This window comes from Dermacentor albipictus, chromosome 1 (genome assembly GCF_038994185.2).
Source record: "Dermacentor albipictus isolate Rhodes 1998 colony chromosome 1, USDA_Dalb.pri_finalv2, whole genome shotgun sequence".
Taxonomy (NCBI): Eukaryota; Metazoa; Arthropoda; class Arachnida; order Ixodida; family Ixodidae; genus Dermacentor; species Dermacentor albipictus.
This window is the reverse complement of record NC_091821.1, coordinates 425,027,578-425,044,771: the sequence shown is the minus strand read 5'-3', so window position 1 is coordinate 425,044,771 and position 17,194 is coordinate 425,027,578. Positions and strand designations below refer to the sequence as shown.

At 44.4% G+C, this 17,194-nt stretch overlaps 1 protein-coding gene across 1 annotated transcript in view; it reads left to right on the top strand.

Annotated features, from left to right (window-relative positions):
* The window catches only part of LOC135897277 (uncharacterized), a 119,135-nt gene that overhangs the window by 61,135 nt on the left and 40,806 nt on the right, over positions 1 to 17,194 (top strand). The window contains exons 10-12 of the mRNA XM_065425878.2: positions 7,952 to 8,081; positions 11,845 to 11,961; positions 14,113 to 14,229. Of these exons, the coding sequence (XP_065281950.1) occupies positions 7,952 to 8,081; positions 11,845 to 11,961; positions 14,113 to 14,229 (364 nt within the window). The remainder of the gene's footprint in view (positions 1 to 7,951; positions 8,082 to 11,844; positions 11,962 to 14,112; positions 14,230 to 17,194) is intronic.

The following is a 17,194-nucleotide window of genomic DNA, read 5'->3' as shown; positions in this document are numbered from 1 at the left end:
ATATCCAGTGCTCCAAGTCGTGAGAGTTTCTTTGAACAGCGGTACCTACCCAAACCCGCGTCTGCAGTGACCCATGTCAAGGTTCGTTGGAGAGCGGCACTTATGTACACATTGCCACATGCTCAATGACCCTGGTCCTCTTGTTGGTTTGAAACCCTCAGCACAGTAGCCCAGTGTGCTCCCCATTTGACCTGTTTTCCCAGTGAACCCTATAGGCAGGAATGCAGTTGGAAACAAACATGCATACCTACATAAGTACATAGCCCCCATAAAGTGCATGATGTACCCTAAGAATGCTAATGCATTGAATCTTGTGTGGGAAAGCTTCAGCAGTTCATTGCATTAACGATAGTGCACTCACTGGATTCTAATGCTCCGTTTATTGTATTGAAATGCGGGCCTGCTTTTAATAATGAAAAAAAGAGAAAAATATGACTGCCCTAATCTTAACACATGCCCTTTGACTCGCATGCAAAAATACTTTGTGTGCATGAGCTGTGTACAAGCATGGCTGGTGTCCACACAAAAATTGCTTGCATGAGCAGAAGCTAGATGGAATTTTTCACGTGGGCCTACACATTTTAGAATCAGCATTGGCTTTTATACTAGAAAGAAATGCTACATGCGCATACTGAAACTCTCCCTCTGATCAACTTCCTGTGCATACGCAGCCACACGCCATTTTGTGAAGTTTGCACAGCTCACACACACAGTATTTTCGCATTAAGAAGAGTTGCATGCAACGCAGGTCTCATATCAGCTATGGATAAGTGCATGACTTTTTCTTTGTACTTTTTCTAACACACCAATTTTAGACACACCTTTCACACAAAGGAAGTGCAGAATTCGATTGGTTAACATTTGATTGGTAACATTGTTATTAAAAAATCTGGAGGTTGCAGGAAGGTCTCAATTATGTTGTTTAGTATGCGGACATGGCTTTAGTAGGACACCACGGTTGAACCCACTTCTAATACCAGTTTTAACAATATATCGGATGTAAGAATGAGCAGCTGATGCACCGTCAACTTTTGTATGGGTTCTATGGTAAAATAAACCACTTACTACATTGCTCCCATGCCGCATTATTGGTTCATCACATCACCTGTCTCATGCACTCGTCTTCTGTCTACTCTCCATTCGCCCTTTTGCCAATGTCGGAGGGGTGGAAGAGAGACAGAGCATGCCTTTGTTACCACGGTAACAAAGGCACGCATGGCAGCATGCACGGCACAAAGGCAGGTGTGATGAAGCAGCTCACATTTTTTTTTCCCTGCATTTCGTGTTTCTTTTTGGCACAGACACCCAGTAGCCATATTTACTTGTTATAGTTAAAATGTGGAATGGGAACATTGTAGTAAGCGGTTTATTTTGCCATAGAACACACAGAAAAGTTCACAGTGCAGCAGCCGCTCATCGTTACATCTGAGTAGTGTTAAAACTAGTAGTGCTGGATTTGACTGCACTTCTTTCTGTCTGATTAAAATGTTTGAATGTTTGTCCCCTACGCTTTTTTCGTGCAACCCGGTTTAACAGTTATCGGTTGTAACAATGGAATTTTCTTGGCACTTAAATATAGTTATAAGTGGGTTCAATGGTACTATTGTCGGTCACTCACTGCCTACTGTAGTATACATAATCTTTCCCAGTACAAAGCGTACTCCAGTTCTTTTATTTTTCAGTGATGACATGGCTTTTTAGTGAATAAGAATAAAGTTCAATGAAAACAGGAAAGGCCAGTTACAGAGCCCTAGTTGAAAGGGAACTTTCACTTAGTTTCCAGTCATTCAATAAGTTTTGCAAGGAGGTGGGCTTCGGAAGGCGTTTTCACTTCTAACAACCTAGTTACAGCAGGAGTTTGGTTGGAATGAATGAAAAAAAAATTCGGTACCACGGTTAGTGAACTTTTTAAAGTCGAAACATGCGATACATGTGTGTGAGGAACCTTGTTGTTCACAACCAATAACCTAGGAAAGCACCAGTCGTGATCTTTAGGGACTGTTTTTCCAAATTTAGAAAAATTATGAACCTTGCTAAGCACTAGGCTATGTGCTCTATACCCGCATCCACATCCCGATAAGAATGGAATGCAAAAATGCTAATATATTTAGATTTAGTCGCACGTTGGAGATGAAAAACCTCAGGTCGTCGAGAATAATCCACAACCCTCCACTAAGGCGTCCCTCATAACCCACTGTCCAGCTTTGGGATGTTAAATACAATAATTTCTGAAAAATATTCACCCATGTAAACTTCTACTTCAGCTTACCTTTTAAAATGAGTTTCGGGTTACTCCAAGAATTAACTTCTTACCAATGAATTCAGTGCATTGTCTCCAAAAAGAACATGTTCAATTATGAGAGTAATTGCTTGTTTGTGAAGGCTACCTTTTACTTCAATTGTACTTATTTTCACCTTTGTTCCTATTCTAAGTCAGCAACTGCTTATGTTATCTTTTAAAGGGATACTAAGGGCAAATAGTAAGTCCAGCTGAAGCGTTAGATGAATGCTCGAGGAAGCCAAGGGCATCAGTATTATCGTGAACACAGTTTTATTAATAGAGAAATTGAGGCAAATGTAGGATATGTTTTGCGACTCACCTGTGACATTCAAGTACAAGCCCGATGACGAAGGCACTCCTCATTTTATTTCCGTCACCAGTACTCGACCTCTCCTAAGAGATAATGGCATTGCATTATAAGACGGATGAAAATGCTACTTGACCAGTTCTATTCGATGTTTAGAAAAAAGAACTCATTGACGTTACTCTTGACAACGATGCGGTCGGTCTAAAGGTTTCATTTTCGATGGACTCCGCGCTGCCCGTGCCTTCGCGTTTCAGTAGTTTCGTTATGCGTGGTGCTGCGCTGGTTTTGTCAGCTCACGAAATTGCCACAAACTGCAAGTAGTGAAGAACTCCAACTTCCATGTAATGTAGTGGGATTCCCGAGCGGTCTATACCACTTGACCAAGAGCAGCTGCAGCGGTGAATCCAACTCTCTGTTTTGGCTTGATTTCTCCATGACCGCGCAGTTGTTTTACACAAAATACCCTAGCACTGCCTTTCAGGTGCCATTTTACTCACAGACGGCTGTAAAAGGCGGGGATCACATATGCAATGTCACCACTCCCTCGCTCGGAAGCTGGCGATTTTATCATCATCATCATCAGCCTGTTTTATGTCCACTGCAGGACGAAGGCCTCTCCCTGTGATCTCCAATTATCCCTGTACTGCACCAACTGATTCCAACTAGTGCCCGCGAGTTTCCTAATTTCATCGCTCCACCTAATCTTCTGCCATCCTTGACTGCGGTTCGCTTCTCTTTGTACCCATTCCGTAACCCTAATAGTCCAATGGTTATCTAACAGGCGCATTACATGACCTGCCCAGCTCCATTTTTTTCTCTTGACGTCATTTAGAATATTGTCTATACCCATTTGCTCTCTGATTCAAACCACTCTTTCTGTCTCTTAACACTATGCCTAGCAATTTTCGTTCCATAGCTCTTTGCGCGCTCCTTAACTTGTTCTCAAGCTTCCTTGTCAGTCTCCAAGTCTCTGCCCCATATGTCAGCATTGGTAAAATGCACTAATTGTACACGTTCCTTTTCAATGATAATGGCAAGCTTCCATTCAGGAGAACTTTTTGTTGGGCTAGTTGGTGCATGTTACTGAAGTACTAAAGCGCCAAACAGATCACACAAGACACGAATACTCGACACAAGCGCTCGTCCGTGTCTTTTCTTGTGTCGTCTGTTTGCCGCTTTAGTACTTCAGTTCCATTCAGGAGCTGAGAATGTCTGCCATATGCGGCACAACCCATTTTTATTCTATGAATTTCCTTCTCATGATCAGGGTTCCCTGCGATTATTTGACCCAGGTAAACTTACTTCTTCATAGACTCTAGAGGCTGGCAGGCAATCTTGAACTCTTGTTCCCTAGCCCGGCTATTCTTCATTATCTTTGTCTTCTGCATATTAATATTCAATCCCACTCTCACACCTCTGTTAAGGTCCTCAACCATTTGTTGTAATTCCTCTGCATTGTTGCTGAATAGAACAATGTCATGGCAAACCGAAGGTTGCTGAGATATTCGCCTTCGATCCTTACTCCTAAAGCTTCCCAGTTTAATAGTTTGAATACTTCTTCCAAGCACGCAGTGAATAGCGTTGGACAGATTGGCTCTCCCTGTCTGACCCCTTTCTTTATAGGTATCTTCCTGCTTTTCTTGTGTAGAATTAAGGTAGCTGTGGAACCTCTGTAGATATTTTCCAAGGTATTTATGTAACCGGTCTTTACTCCTTGATTACGTAACGCCTCTATGACTGTTGGTATCTCTACTGAATCAAATGCCTTTTCGTAATCTATGAAAGCCATATAGAGAGGCTTATTGTACTCTGCATATTTCTCTATAACCTGATTAATGAGTATCCCTTCCTGAAGCCAGCCTGTTCCCTTGGTTGAGTAGTCCAGTGTTGCCCTTATTCTATTGGAGATTATTTTGGTAAATATTTTATATAATACTTGTGAGTAAGCTAATGGGCCTATAGTTTTTCAATTTTATGTGGGCTCTTCAGGCATAATTTTCTCTTAAGTGAAGTCCTTTCTTGGTATGAATCAATCGTTGCGAGGTTTCTGAAATGGTATTTTAACAGTTCGCGTTAACTTAATACTGTTACGAATGGCCTGCTGAGTTGCGGACCTGCAGGTTTTCTCAGCCAGCTGCAGCTGCGAGCGTTGCGATCTTCCCCGAAGAGAACCAGCGAGGACAACGCTAACTGACCATGCACCTCGTTTGGAGGATCGTTGACGACAGCAGGGCTGGCCACGTTTGGCGCCCCATGCATTGTTGGTTAATTTGCCGGGTCATCATGGTCTCTCTGCAGCAGGGGGAGCCTCCCTGGCAAAAGGGTGCTTTGCAGTACGGGGGCACCAGTATTTGTCACAGTCTGCCGACACACGTGGCGACTAGAGTAAAAAGGCAGCTCTCGAATTTAGAGGCGCTGGCTCGGGTCGGGCGTTGTCACCTGACTACGGGGACGCCAGACAATGGATACCATGACGACTGCGCTGCAAAGGTCGTCGGCCCTCGGAGAGAGCACCGAAACCTGTGTGACATGTGTGTTTGTAAAACCCCTACCCCCTTCTCTCAAAGGCGACTACGAGGACTTTCTACGATGATGTCGAACGGAGTGGTTATAAGCGGCTGTTGTCGGCTGCTAGGGTGTGCTTGTCGTCGTGCTCTGTGCTCGGAATGTACTTGTGAGCTGTGTGCTCGTTTGCTGTATGCTTCGTCTTGCGATCTCCATTTGGGAGTCACGATAGACTGTGTAAATGTATCCCATGTTTAAAATGTACATACTGCAAATAAATCCTGCTCGCCTAGTCCTGTCGCCCCAAGTTCCTCTGATCGTCCTACAAGCCCGACTCCAAATCCTACAAATGGTGGCAGCGGCGAGATCGTCCGACAAATCCTACATCCGGTTGACAGTGGTGGGAACGACCTCCAAATTTAATACCAGGGTGTCTACCAACCGGGAAAACTGAGAAAACCAGGAATTCTCAGGGATATTGAGTACTCGGGGAAAACTCGGGGAATTTGTGTCTCTGTCAAGGAAAATTAGCTGTAATTTTATTGAAAGGGTTGAAAGTCGCGGTAATGCTGGCTCGAACAGCAGGCAGGAATCGTAATGAACAGTCTTTCACGCCCTGTCGTCGACTGGAGGAGTTGCCAGTGTACAGTCAACGACGGACTTTCCGGATGCCCAATAATTTGGATGGCTTTGCGGCAACCACATTTCCCATTGAGTCAATGTATCGGAACGTCTGAAATTTTGGACGCAAGGACCCTTCGCCATCCGATTTTCCGGACGTTTTGCCGTGACCGCATGTCCAAAACGGCGTTAATCAAAGCCACCGCCGCTGCTGTTTTGATTACCTCGCTGCCTCGAACCGGTGCTCTCGCACGCGGATCTGCTGGCAGCTGTTGCCGCCATTGCGGCAACCTCAGACCTAGCTGCTTCGACGGTCGCTATTAAGTTTCTTACCATTGAGTGCCTGTGTTTTCATATAAAGAATTCGCTGGTGTCAGCAATGGCACCGACTCTGCCTTTGTGGTCCTCGCGATTGGCTTGGAAGTTCGGAAAGCACGGCGCGTTGCATAATGCCGGTTTCCGAAAGTCAGCTTCACCTCATTACAGTAATGTTACGCTGTGAAGCATAACAAGTGTGGGAAGGGGCAACTGTCACGGGACACAGTATGTATTCCTTAATTACACACGCGTGCACCCGGTATCTCCTGACAGAGTATGAGCACCGATATGCCTAATACGTGTACCGACAGACCCTCGGAGCATTTTCGAATGTGCATGTGGCGGTTTGAGCCCTTAAGGGCAGTAATTGACAGGCATTTATTTTTTCCAACTGGCCGATTTTTCGTACGTTTTCACAGCCCCTAAGGAGTTTGACAAATCGGACGTGGACAGGGCAACTTATCAAAAAGATGCTTCAAATGGTCCGTGGGGTGAACAAGTGACGGAAGAAGGACAAGAACAGAATGGACTTTGCATTGAGGAATGAACGGGAAAGGAAGCGTGCTGCCGCCATTTTGAAGGAGCTTGAGCTCAAAAAAGTGTTGGCACCCGCCGTGGTTGCTCAGTGGCTATGGTGTTGGGCTGCTGAGCACGAGGTCGCGGGATCGAATCCCGGCCACGGCGGCCGCATTTCGATGGGGGCGAAATGCGAAAACACCCGTTTGCTTAGATTTAGGTGCACGTTAAAGAACCCCAGGTGGTCAAAATTTCCGGAGTCCTCCACTACGGCGTGCCTCATAATCAGAAAGTGCTTTTGGCACGTAAAACCCCAAATATTATTATTAAAAAAGTGTTGGCGCATGCCAAGATGCAGGTGTCTCCCCTCATCCAAACCAAAATAAACTCTTTAAAGCAGTGAAACACAACACTGAGGCGACATGCACGGGCTGCGAGTATGTCAGTACAGTTGAGGTTGACTCACGAGCTGTTGAGAGAGAATCTCAATTGTGACAAAGTTCAAGCCTCATACCACTGAGTTTGCTATCAGTTGATAGAAATAGCTAATATTCAAAAATATTTGCTTCTGTATGTGTCTCCTTTTTATTCGTAATTGAGAATGTCAGACTCGATTTGCAATTTTTTTAAGACATTTTATTTGCTGTGCTTTTTACTAACCCCTCCTTTCTATTCTCTTTTTGAATAACATAAACACTATTCCTTAGTATTCAAATTGGATTAAGCCATTTTTTTTTCTTCATATGCTTACTAGAGAGTAACAGCATTGGGTGGTATGCTTTCAGCCCATCTTGACATAAAACATAGTTCTGCATCACTCAGGGAAACCTAGAAAACTCAGGGAATTTAGATATGTCAATTTGGTAGACACCCTGAATACTTTCCTTTAGTGTCCCTTTAAAAGAAAATTAAGTAAAAGGCTTAGATTTGCAAGCTCTATCATTTGTCTTGCAAGACTGAGAGGGATAGGAATCTGAACTACTGTTGGTGAGCTGTGATTAGGACTGTAAGCTAGATAACTGCATGAATTCATGACAAGAAATAAGTGTGATGGACTCACTACAAACAGAAGTGACAATGCATTGCTTATATAATTGTTTCTGTTCATTGAGCATGTTGTGCTGTTATTTCCTAGCTGTGTTCTAGCTTCTATTCGACAGCCTATTGCTCTATCATTTGTAATCTTGGAGCAGGGATTAGCTTGCAAGCAAGTGACACACTGCTAAAAACAAGTTGTGAGAGTTTTTGACGGAATTATAAGATGCAGGTGCAGCTGCATGTAAATTAGAAAGGATAAGATTGCATGCTGCTATCATGGTGAATATATACCTACATGGTTTTCTTGATATTATGGGGCTTTAATTTCACTGCGTACCTAACACATCCACCCGTGTTCTTTCCAGGGGTCACATCAACTTCAGGGACTCCAAACTGACTCGCATTCTTAGGAACTCGCTGGGTGGCAATGCACATACTGCCATTGTGTGCACAGTCAACCCATGCTGCTTGGAGCAGACACTTCGCACTCTCCAGGTGATTATGGAGCAATAATTATGTCGTTTTGTCACTGTCATCGTCGCGGTAGTAAAGCTATCTTTTGTTGTAAGAGCAGCATGAAAAGGCACATGTGAACATACCATGTGCACCTGCGTCTCCGTGACGCATAGTGTTCTTGGCAGGAAAATAGAATCTTCTTGCTAGAAATTAACCACGAGTAATCATTGATGATTACTATGACTGCAACAGAATTCCACCCTAAAACAGTGTTTCCCAAGTTTTGCAGTATGTGACCCCTTTTAGCAGTGCAGTAGAATCTTGTTAACTCGACCTCGAAGGCAACTCGAAATTTATTGAAGTAAAACTGAGTTCGAACAAAGGAGGGACTATTGGGTTTCCTTTGTAGCAATTGCTACGAACGGGTGGATGTCTGATTTTCCCTTTATTAATTGCTTCTCTCCACCTTGCGGGTTTCCGCAGAACTACTACGTCAAAGGAGGGACTCTTTAAATATAGCACCTGATCAATAGTAAAAGCGGTACTATGTGCAAAACCAAAACTGTCACTGGGCTCGCACTGAAGAAGCCTCATCTTTCCTCCATCGGCATGTGATATGTGCCGGAATAAGCTTAGGTACCCTATAAAGTCCGAGTTTGATAAGATCATGCCTTGACTGCCACTCGACTGCCGCTTGACTGGTGCGAGGGAAAGCATCCAAGGGTGAGTTGAGAAGGATGGTGGCTTGATGCGTGCTGTACTCTTGCAAGCCCAGTGTTGAAGAAGATGTGATCGAGCACTGGCTAGGGGCTCCTTACTGATACTTTTAAGCCGGATTGGAAAGGAGGATATGTGCTGCTCTGTTTGCTCCCGTTGAGTCTTGGATTCGCACGTATCTTTCCTTGTTGCTTTACGGTACCTGGCGATGCATTGAACCCTCGCCTTTGGCTCCGTTTTGTCCAAAAAGCAGTGTGTGGGAGTGAGAGATCCTGTTTGAAATAACTGTTGCATGGTTTTTGGAGTTTGAACTTGCGGGAATTTTTCTATATTTATATACATAGGACTTTGCAGGGACCAGCGGAGCAGTTCGAATTATCCGGAAATTGGAATGGAGATTTCGAAATATCGGGATTGCATTGTAGTGAACCTCCTGAGACCCTCCCTCCTTCTACCCCTCCCCAGCTTTAGTAGCTTTCTGAAAATTTACATTCTTTAATGATGCCTGATATCATATTTATTTGAATCTAATGCGCACTTTATTTTGCAAAAGAACGAGTCCGAAAATTGCGTGCGCGTTAGAATCGAGTACGATCCTAAATCTGCATTGCCATATCGCCATTGGCATTTCAAAATCGTCGCCTCCAGCGCGCTTCGAGCCTGTTGTAGTACGTGTTGCACCATCTGTCTTCCCATTTTCTGCATTTGTGCTATCAGCATGGAAGTGCCGACTGCAGAGACATGCCGACTTCATCACTATGCCGTAATTAAAAGGAAAGTGGTCAAGTGTGTGAAGATGGACGTAAATCTGGCTGCATAACGGACGTTAGGAGTTCCCAAAACTTGCGAGCGGGACTTGCGCAAACAGGAGATGCATTCTACTACGGCGGCTACTACTATGGCAGCTGCACAAAGATAATTCGCTCCATGATTCGCTCGCTCCTGCTACCGCTGATAAAGAGTTTCTGCAGTCATTGGGCGAGACGTGTTTATGTTTGCTTGTGTGCACGAGACACCATGCTTGCTAATTTATTTAAGTGAATGTTTAAAAGCTTATACGGCCTGTAAAAAAACTATCCTTACTTTTCGTATAGCTGTCCACTAATTTGCCATCGCAATCGATGCTTCGCCTTTCGGGTGAAACGGCAACTTTTTTTATATATTGCAACTTTAGTATATTGGAAGCAAATCTTTGTTTCTCCAAATTAGAGAAAGTTGTATTTCTGTATGAAAGAAGGAGGTGCACGGTACTATAAAGAACTTTTCTTATTGTAGGTCACAGAAAATGGGTGCACGTTGCAATCGGGGGCGGTGTTCTTCTTCTTCTTTCTCTCTCTCTCTCTCTCTCTCTCTCTTTTTTTTTGTCGTGGAAAACGGGTGTGCATTAGAATCGAGGGCGCATTAGAATTGAGTAAATGCGATACATTTAAAATTTCATTTCTTTAAAACCCATTAACTATGGCACGGAAAGCTACCAAAAATGTGTTACTATTTAACAGGGTTGATTTGATCACGGCTTTAATGAGAAGAATGTATTTGTTTTCTTGATACGACCATTTTGCTGAACCCCAACTCTACAGTTTCTGTTAGAAAGCTGAATGCAGTTGGACGGCCAGGTTCGATGAAATTTTCTTTCTGACTGAAGGTTCAGATCACCATTTGGTCTTGCCATTCTGCCCCCCATCTTGTGAACAAAACTAATATTAATCTGCATGATAAACTTCATTTTAGTAGTGATATATTGGCTTATGCATTACTCGTAAAGGAAATGGCACTGAAAGAGCATGGGCACCGAAGCTGAAAATTCATCTCTGTTCCGGCAAGCAGAATGTGCACGTACCTAGTGGGACCATCCATGAGCACCAGAAAAAGGCTTATGACCCATTTGGGGGTCATGACCCTCTGTTTGAGAAACATTTTCCTTATAGGGTGTGCAATACAGATACATATTTAAGTAGCCAGTGCCTGCAGGACATGCTGTTGCACACACACACGTACACAGAACACCTTTTATGTGCATTCATTTATTACCCACTGGGTGGAAGGTGCTCTGTGGCCACATATTTTTAGCACGTTTTTATTTGCTTGCTTCCTCTGATTGATCATTTTGTTTCTTGCTTTGTTGTTTATACTACCAGTGGTTGTTTTTTAGTGCTTTTCAGTAAAGGCATAACACTCAATGGGCCTCTAAACCACCATGAGCTTGAAAATCCTACTTTGTATTTATTGTTAATTCCAAATTGCAGAGGCTGATATCCCTGTGTATATATTTTTTATATTTTAAAATATTTTTTTATTCTGTATTTTTCTATTCTAGCCTTGTTTATTACCATTGATGTAACCACTCCTGCTTGGGCCGGAATAAAGCCTGCAGTACTTGTAAATAAATAAATAAATAAAGAATTTATAAGGCAGCTGCTTGCCAGTCAACAATGACAATACACCTGAAAATTTTGAAATGTTGCTGTAATAGCAAAGTTGCATGCATTTAATTAGTGAATATGGGGCCTCCGTTTCTTCTTTACCTGCGCTACCCCCCCCCCCCCCCCCCCATTCCACAGGCACTCTCTTCTTTTGCTGCATGCTCTCACCAACCTCGCACAGTGCAGCAAAAGCTACAGGTTGCATAAGCACCATAGAAGGAAAGCGCCTCCATTGCCCACCCTTTATTGGCCCTCGGCATGACACCAACTGAATAGAAGCTTCATGAAAGAATCAGTAGCACACAACAAGTGAGCCAGCTCGACTCCAGTAGGTTAGAGATGCTCAGTGTGCGTAAAGAACTGCCGAGACACCGCCAGAGTGGGGCGCTTGATTTCACAATAACTTGTATAGTTCATACGCCCAATTGTCATCCACTGCTTGCTCAGTAAGGCATTCTCTGATTGATGTCGAGTGGAGATTGAATCGCCTTCTAATGTCTTCGCTGTGCTGGTTGCCAATGACTAGTTTGAATACTCTATATATTTTTTGCCATGTCATGTAGTGAGGCATGGTATGCCGTGTGTGCTGCCTTTAGATTTTCTTCACTGACACACTAGTGCCTGCAGGTTATCTTGAGCCATGTGTGTTTTGCATTCTGCAGTTTGCAAGCTCTGCAAAGAAGATACAGAACACTCCCAAGGTGAATGAGATTGTGACCAATGATGCTCAGATCCGCCGCTATCACATGCAAATTGAAGAGCTCAAGGGTAAAGTGAGGGTATGTTATCACTTTTTCTCTTGCATTGTTCTGTTCAGGAAGTTTTAGACTTACAAGAGTGTAGTATGGTGCCCCAAACAACAGCATTGCATGGGGACTTGAATTAACCAAATGCCCAAGCTTGTCCTGACCTGCATTCTCAGCTCAATTTATTAAGGAGTTAAGGTATCCAACCAAAAGGCATTTATTAAACCCACAACTGGGCCATTTTTATCATCCCAAGTGATAAATATTTCCCTCCTCTTCCCCTATGAGGATCAAGAACTTCCTAAAAAAGCTGCACCCACCACCTTTCGTCATTTAACCCCTGTAGAAGGAACAGAGTTGGTCCTTAAAATAAGGTTTAATGAACGCCACCTTTTGATTAGTGTCATTACTAACTCTTTAAATAGCCCATCCAGACTGGCGATTCTGTTGAAATGTCTAGCTTCCCAGCTGAAAGGCTTTCTTATTGTGATCATAAACTTGTTAAAGCATCAGTTGACAGCCCTCTTTTCTAGTGTACAGTGCTGCTTTGACATGTAGGTGAAGGAAGTAACAAAGCTAAATCATAGGTGGTGTGCGTGTGTTGGATAGCTTGTGCAGATTCTTACGTTAAAAAAAATTTTAGTAGAACCTCATAGATATGATCCCGTTACGTACGATTTCGCAATGCCAACATCCACGGTTGAAAACACAAAAAATCACCCAGTACAATTGCACATCTTTTTTTACCAGTTCATGCACTACTGGAAAACGCTATCTTTCCACAGCGACGTTCAGTACATCGTCAAATTGTGATTATATGATACGTTTTCCGGCTGCTAGATCCCACGTAATTAAGAAGAGGTGCGATGTGTGCGTGATAGAGAACAATACCAGCCCGCTGCAGCAGCTTCCCCGTAATACTCGCCGCCCGCCTCGCGTAAAAATGCCGGCACGCACTCAGTTTCCTATTCCGGTACCAGGAAACCTCTTGCAGGATGTCACACGCTGCATTCAGAGCCATCGCCGCCAACCTTATTCGATAAGTATCTTCGCCTATCTGTTTCACAGAGGGACACAGTGCCGTTGCATCCATACTGCACACTTTTAATAGGCCACAGGTGGTGCAAAGTGAATGTCGCGTTTTGCTCTTGCAGCATTGTAGGCATTGTATTCCAGTGCCGCCTACCAGATCGATTTTGTTTCGTCTTCCCGTTGCTGTAGGAAAACTACGTGTGTCTTGGGTCGCTTGGCCCTTGCCAGCTCAACGCTGGTTGGTGCCCTGTGCCGCTACATTTCGCGCGTTGCGGGCATGTCAGAACTTCCCACCAAAATGCCCCGCTCGAAGAAGCTGCTGACCAAGGCCGAGATAGAGCATTGCAAACGTAAAGCTCGCCAAAGCCACAAAGACGACAAAGCATGTCTTTAGCTGCTCAGGCCCCACCAGCTCGGCACACATCTGCAGCTCGTGCTTTGATTCATGCAACAGTTCACATCACCGAAGTGTAAACTACAGTTGAGTCTGTCACATTTTTTAATCACTTTGGTTTGTATGTTTTCCCAGTCTGTAAGTTTTCTCTAGAGTTCTTATGAAACATGAGCGAGGTTCTACTGTATAACACCATTGTGTACCTCTTCAGTGTATGCAGTGTGAGCCTAGCCCCACGCTGAGCTAGCAGTATTGTCTGCTGGCTCAATTGGTAGGCAGGGCTTGGGCTGGGCCTGGGCCCTACTCAAGTGCAAATTGGCCAGTACAGTTTACTACAAAAGTTTACCGGACAAAGGCTCCATGACAAACTAATTTCTGCTCTGGCATGGCACTTATAATTAAAGGGAGATCACTGTGTAGTTTGCAGAACCTACTTCAGATCAAATCATCTCATTTGAGCCTGTGCCCACGCTTTTAGGAAATTCAGCTTTTTTGCAAATCATAATTGCCGTTAATTTGGTTGCACGTTAAAGAACCTCATGATGGGGGGTGTTTTTGGAAGTAAAACCCCAGAATTTATTATTTTAAGCTTCGTCATGCTGGGCAGACATTTTCTCTAGTGCCTTTTGTGGTTGCCCTTTGCTCTTGTACGACAGATTCAAGTGATGCCAGAGCAGTGCCTGAATACTCCAGGCTGTTCTCTGCAAAATTTAATCCTTGTATATGGAAAACACTGCTTTACTTTAATATGCATGTAGGACTTGGAAGGAAGTACGCTGACTAAGACTCTGCAGGAGAAAAACAGCCAGATTGACGAGCTCAAGAACCAGGTTCGGTCGTTGGAAAAGAAGCTGCTTGTCTCCACCCTCCCACAGGCAAGCTCCTTCACATTTTGCCGTTTCTTGTTTTGCCTTGTTCTGTTACCTTTGTGCAAAGGACTCTGTGAAAGTATATTGTATGTTTCTTTTTATTTTTTTTAATGTGAAGCGTTCTTTCCCTACCATCCATGGTTTCACCTAGGTTGGTTGGTCAGTCAAACATCGGTCAATCGGCTAGTCGCTGGTCAGGTTCATGATGATTAGATTCCACCTTGCTCTTAAAGAAAGAAAAGTGTATTGCCTGGCGAGATTCAAACCTCGTCCCCCAGCACAGCAACCCGGTGCCCTGATCATTAGGCCACAATCACTTTTTTTATTATTAATACATTAGAGCAGAATCTTAACCCTTTGAGGGTCGAATTATTTTGAAAAAAACTTTCCCAGGTGGTCAAATTACTTTATTGCGGATCTTGAATGTACAAAATGTATAAAGTCGGGAATAAATAGTAAAAAATAATTAGGAACAATGCAGGTAGTTCATTTTCCACTACGAGGAAACGGCTGCGACTTGGAAACTTTCAAAATGTGGACCAAGCTGTTCTCATGTGGTTCAAAGATGCCAGGTTGTAAAACATTCCCGTGTCTGGCCCAATGCCCCAAGAAAAACCCCGCAAATTTGCCGATGCACTTGAAATAACAGAGTCCGACGCCAGTGCGGGTTGGCTTTTTCGTTTCCACAAAAAGAATGAAATAACTTGGCAGGTAGTCTCATGCGAGAAAGGGGCTGCTGACAGAGAAGGTGCAGATTCCTAGCACAATGATAGTTTTCTAGAGGTGGCTGAATCATACTCTGAAGACGATATATGCAATGCAGATAAGGCCACACGTTTTTATTAGCTCCTGCCAGACTGGACGATGCACTTCAAAGGGCAGCAGTGCAGAGGGGGGAAGAAGTCGCATCTTCGCATGACAGTCCTGCTCTGCTGCAATGCAAGAGGCACGAAGAAAATTAAATCGCTCGTCATCAGCAAGTGTGCAAAGCCTCCCTGCATGAAAAACATCATGTCGTTACCATACGACTACTGCACCAACAAATGAGCCTGGATGACCAGAGAACTCTTTTCCAAGTGGCTCATCAAACTCGATGACCAAATGAGGAGGGATGACCAAAGAATTCTACTGGTTGCCGGCAACTGCTCTGCTCTCATTGTGAATGTTCGCTTAGATGCATGTTTGCTTGGAGTTTCTGCCGCCAAACAACATGTCCTTGCTGTAACCCCTACACCAGGGCATTATAAAGAGTGTGAAAGCAGAAAAGCCTTGTGCAGCGGTTGATTATCAACCTCTCCTTAAAGCAGCCGACTGAAATCAATATGCGTCAGGCAGCGGAAATGCTCAAGGAGCTTGGTGGAACTTGAAGGCATCCACCATTAGCAACTGCGGGCGAAAAGCAAGGCTTGTCAAGGCGCCTGTGCAGCTTGAAGATACGCTGGAGGTCACCGACAACAATCCAGGAAAGCTGTGGACCGAGGTTGTGGGACTGCTGCCTGCCGTCTCTTCCTTCGATGACTACATGGAGTGACAGCGCAGTACTAACACAGCGGACCTGACAACAGAAAAGATTAACTGCATTCGCGACATCTCCAGTGACGATGACGACCCGAAGGAAGACGACTGTGGGTCACTGAACTCAGAAGATGAGATTGTGTCAAACATCGATGTTTAAGTGCACATGAACAAAGTCCGCACATTCATCGCTCGGTGCAATGACGCACCCGATGAGGTATTGCGCAAAGTGGAAGATGTAGACGCATTCCTAATTGGTCATACACACTGCCTGCGTCACAAAAAAATCACTCATTTCTTAAGATAAAGCAGCGTTGAAGTGAGTGAAACATTTTTATTTGAGAGCATGCTTGTCTGCACATGCGTCTACTGCCAAGGTACATCATTTTCATTCCTAGGTTTGTGCACTGGCTTATAACTGCAAGTTTTTCATTACAACAATATTTCAAAATGACGAACGATTTTCGGTGGTCCTGTGTGATTCGTTATACAGTCGAACCAGACCATATCGAACCCGTTTACATCGAATTATTCTATATATCGAACAATTTCTGGACACAGTATAGTTACAAGGAGTATATATATCAAAAATTACACTTGCATCGAACAAAAAAAGCAGCGACTCCCTATATATCAAACGTCAAGCGGCAGGAAGTGCCCCCAGAAGTTGGCTTTCCCTCGCGGTGGCGGGAAAACCCGGCTGCGCGGCTCCATCCAACCGGTCTCCCTACCGTGACCGCCCTGCCTCAGACGAGCCGTCGACACCCCCCTGCAAAAAATGATCCTGGTCCGCCTGCAGCGCTTGCTTAGACAGCCAATCAGAGGCTTTTATGCCCTCGTCATGCAAAATGGCAGAAGTGCGAGTTGTCTCGCTGCTGCTTTTCTGGTTCATTGTGTGTGCGCCTTGTAGGCCTTCTCCCGCAGTGTTGCCGTGGTGAAGCGGCTAAATTCGCCTTTCGTCGTGAAGCTCAAAATCTTAAATAGGATCGAACGCGGTGAGAAGTAGGATGTCCCCGCAGCAAACAAGATTCCGAGTAGCACTGTCAGCACGATCTTGAAGAGTGAGATTACGGCTAAAGCGGCCAAACTCACGACCCGGTGCCCGTGGCGCCCGACGCGTATGCACGGCCGTGTACACGTGGTTCATCCGAAATTGCTTCAGCCGTACCGACTTTCGCATGCTCGGTGATGAGTAAATTCTGATGAATGCAACGAAGCCGTTGCCTATGTTGCTGAAGTTCAGAGCGAGCTGTCAGAATTTCCAGAAGCTGTTGACGAATCAACGGCGGACGAGTTTGTGAGCGCAAATGATGGTGTCGCGACCACAGGAGAGCCCGAAAACAAAGACTACATTGCTGACATCGTACCGAGCACAAGTGAAAGTGGGCACAATGAGGAAAGCAACGACGGTCCTTGGCCCGCATCCTCTGAAGTGATTGGTGCGCTCGCACTAGTT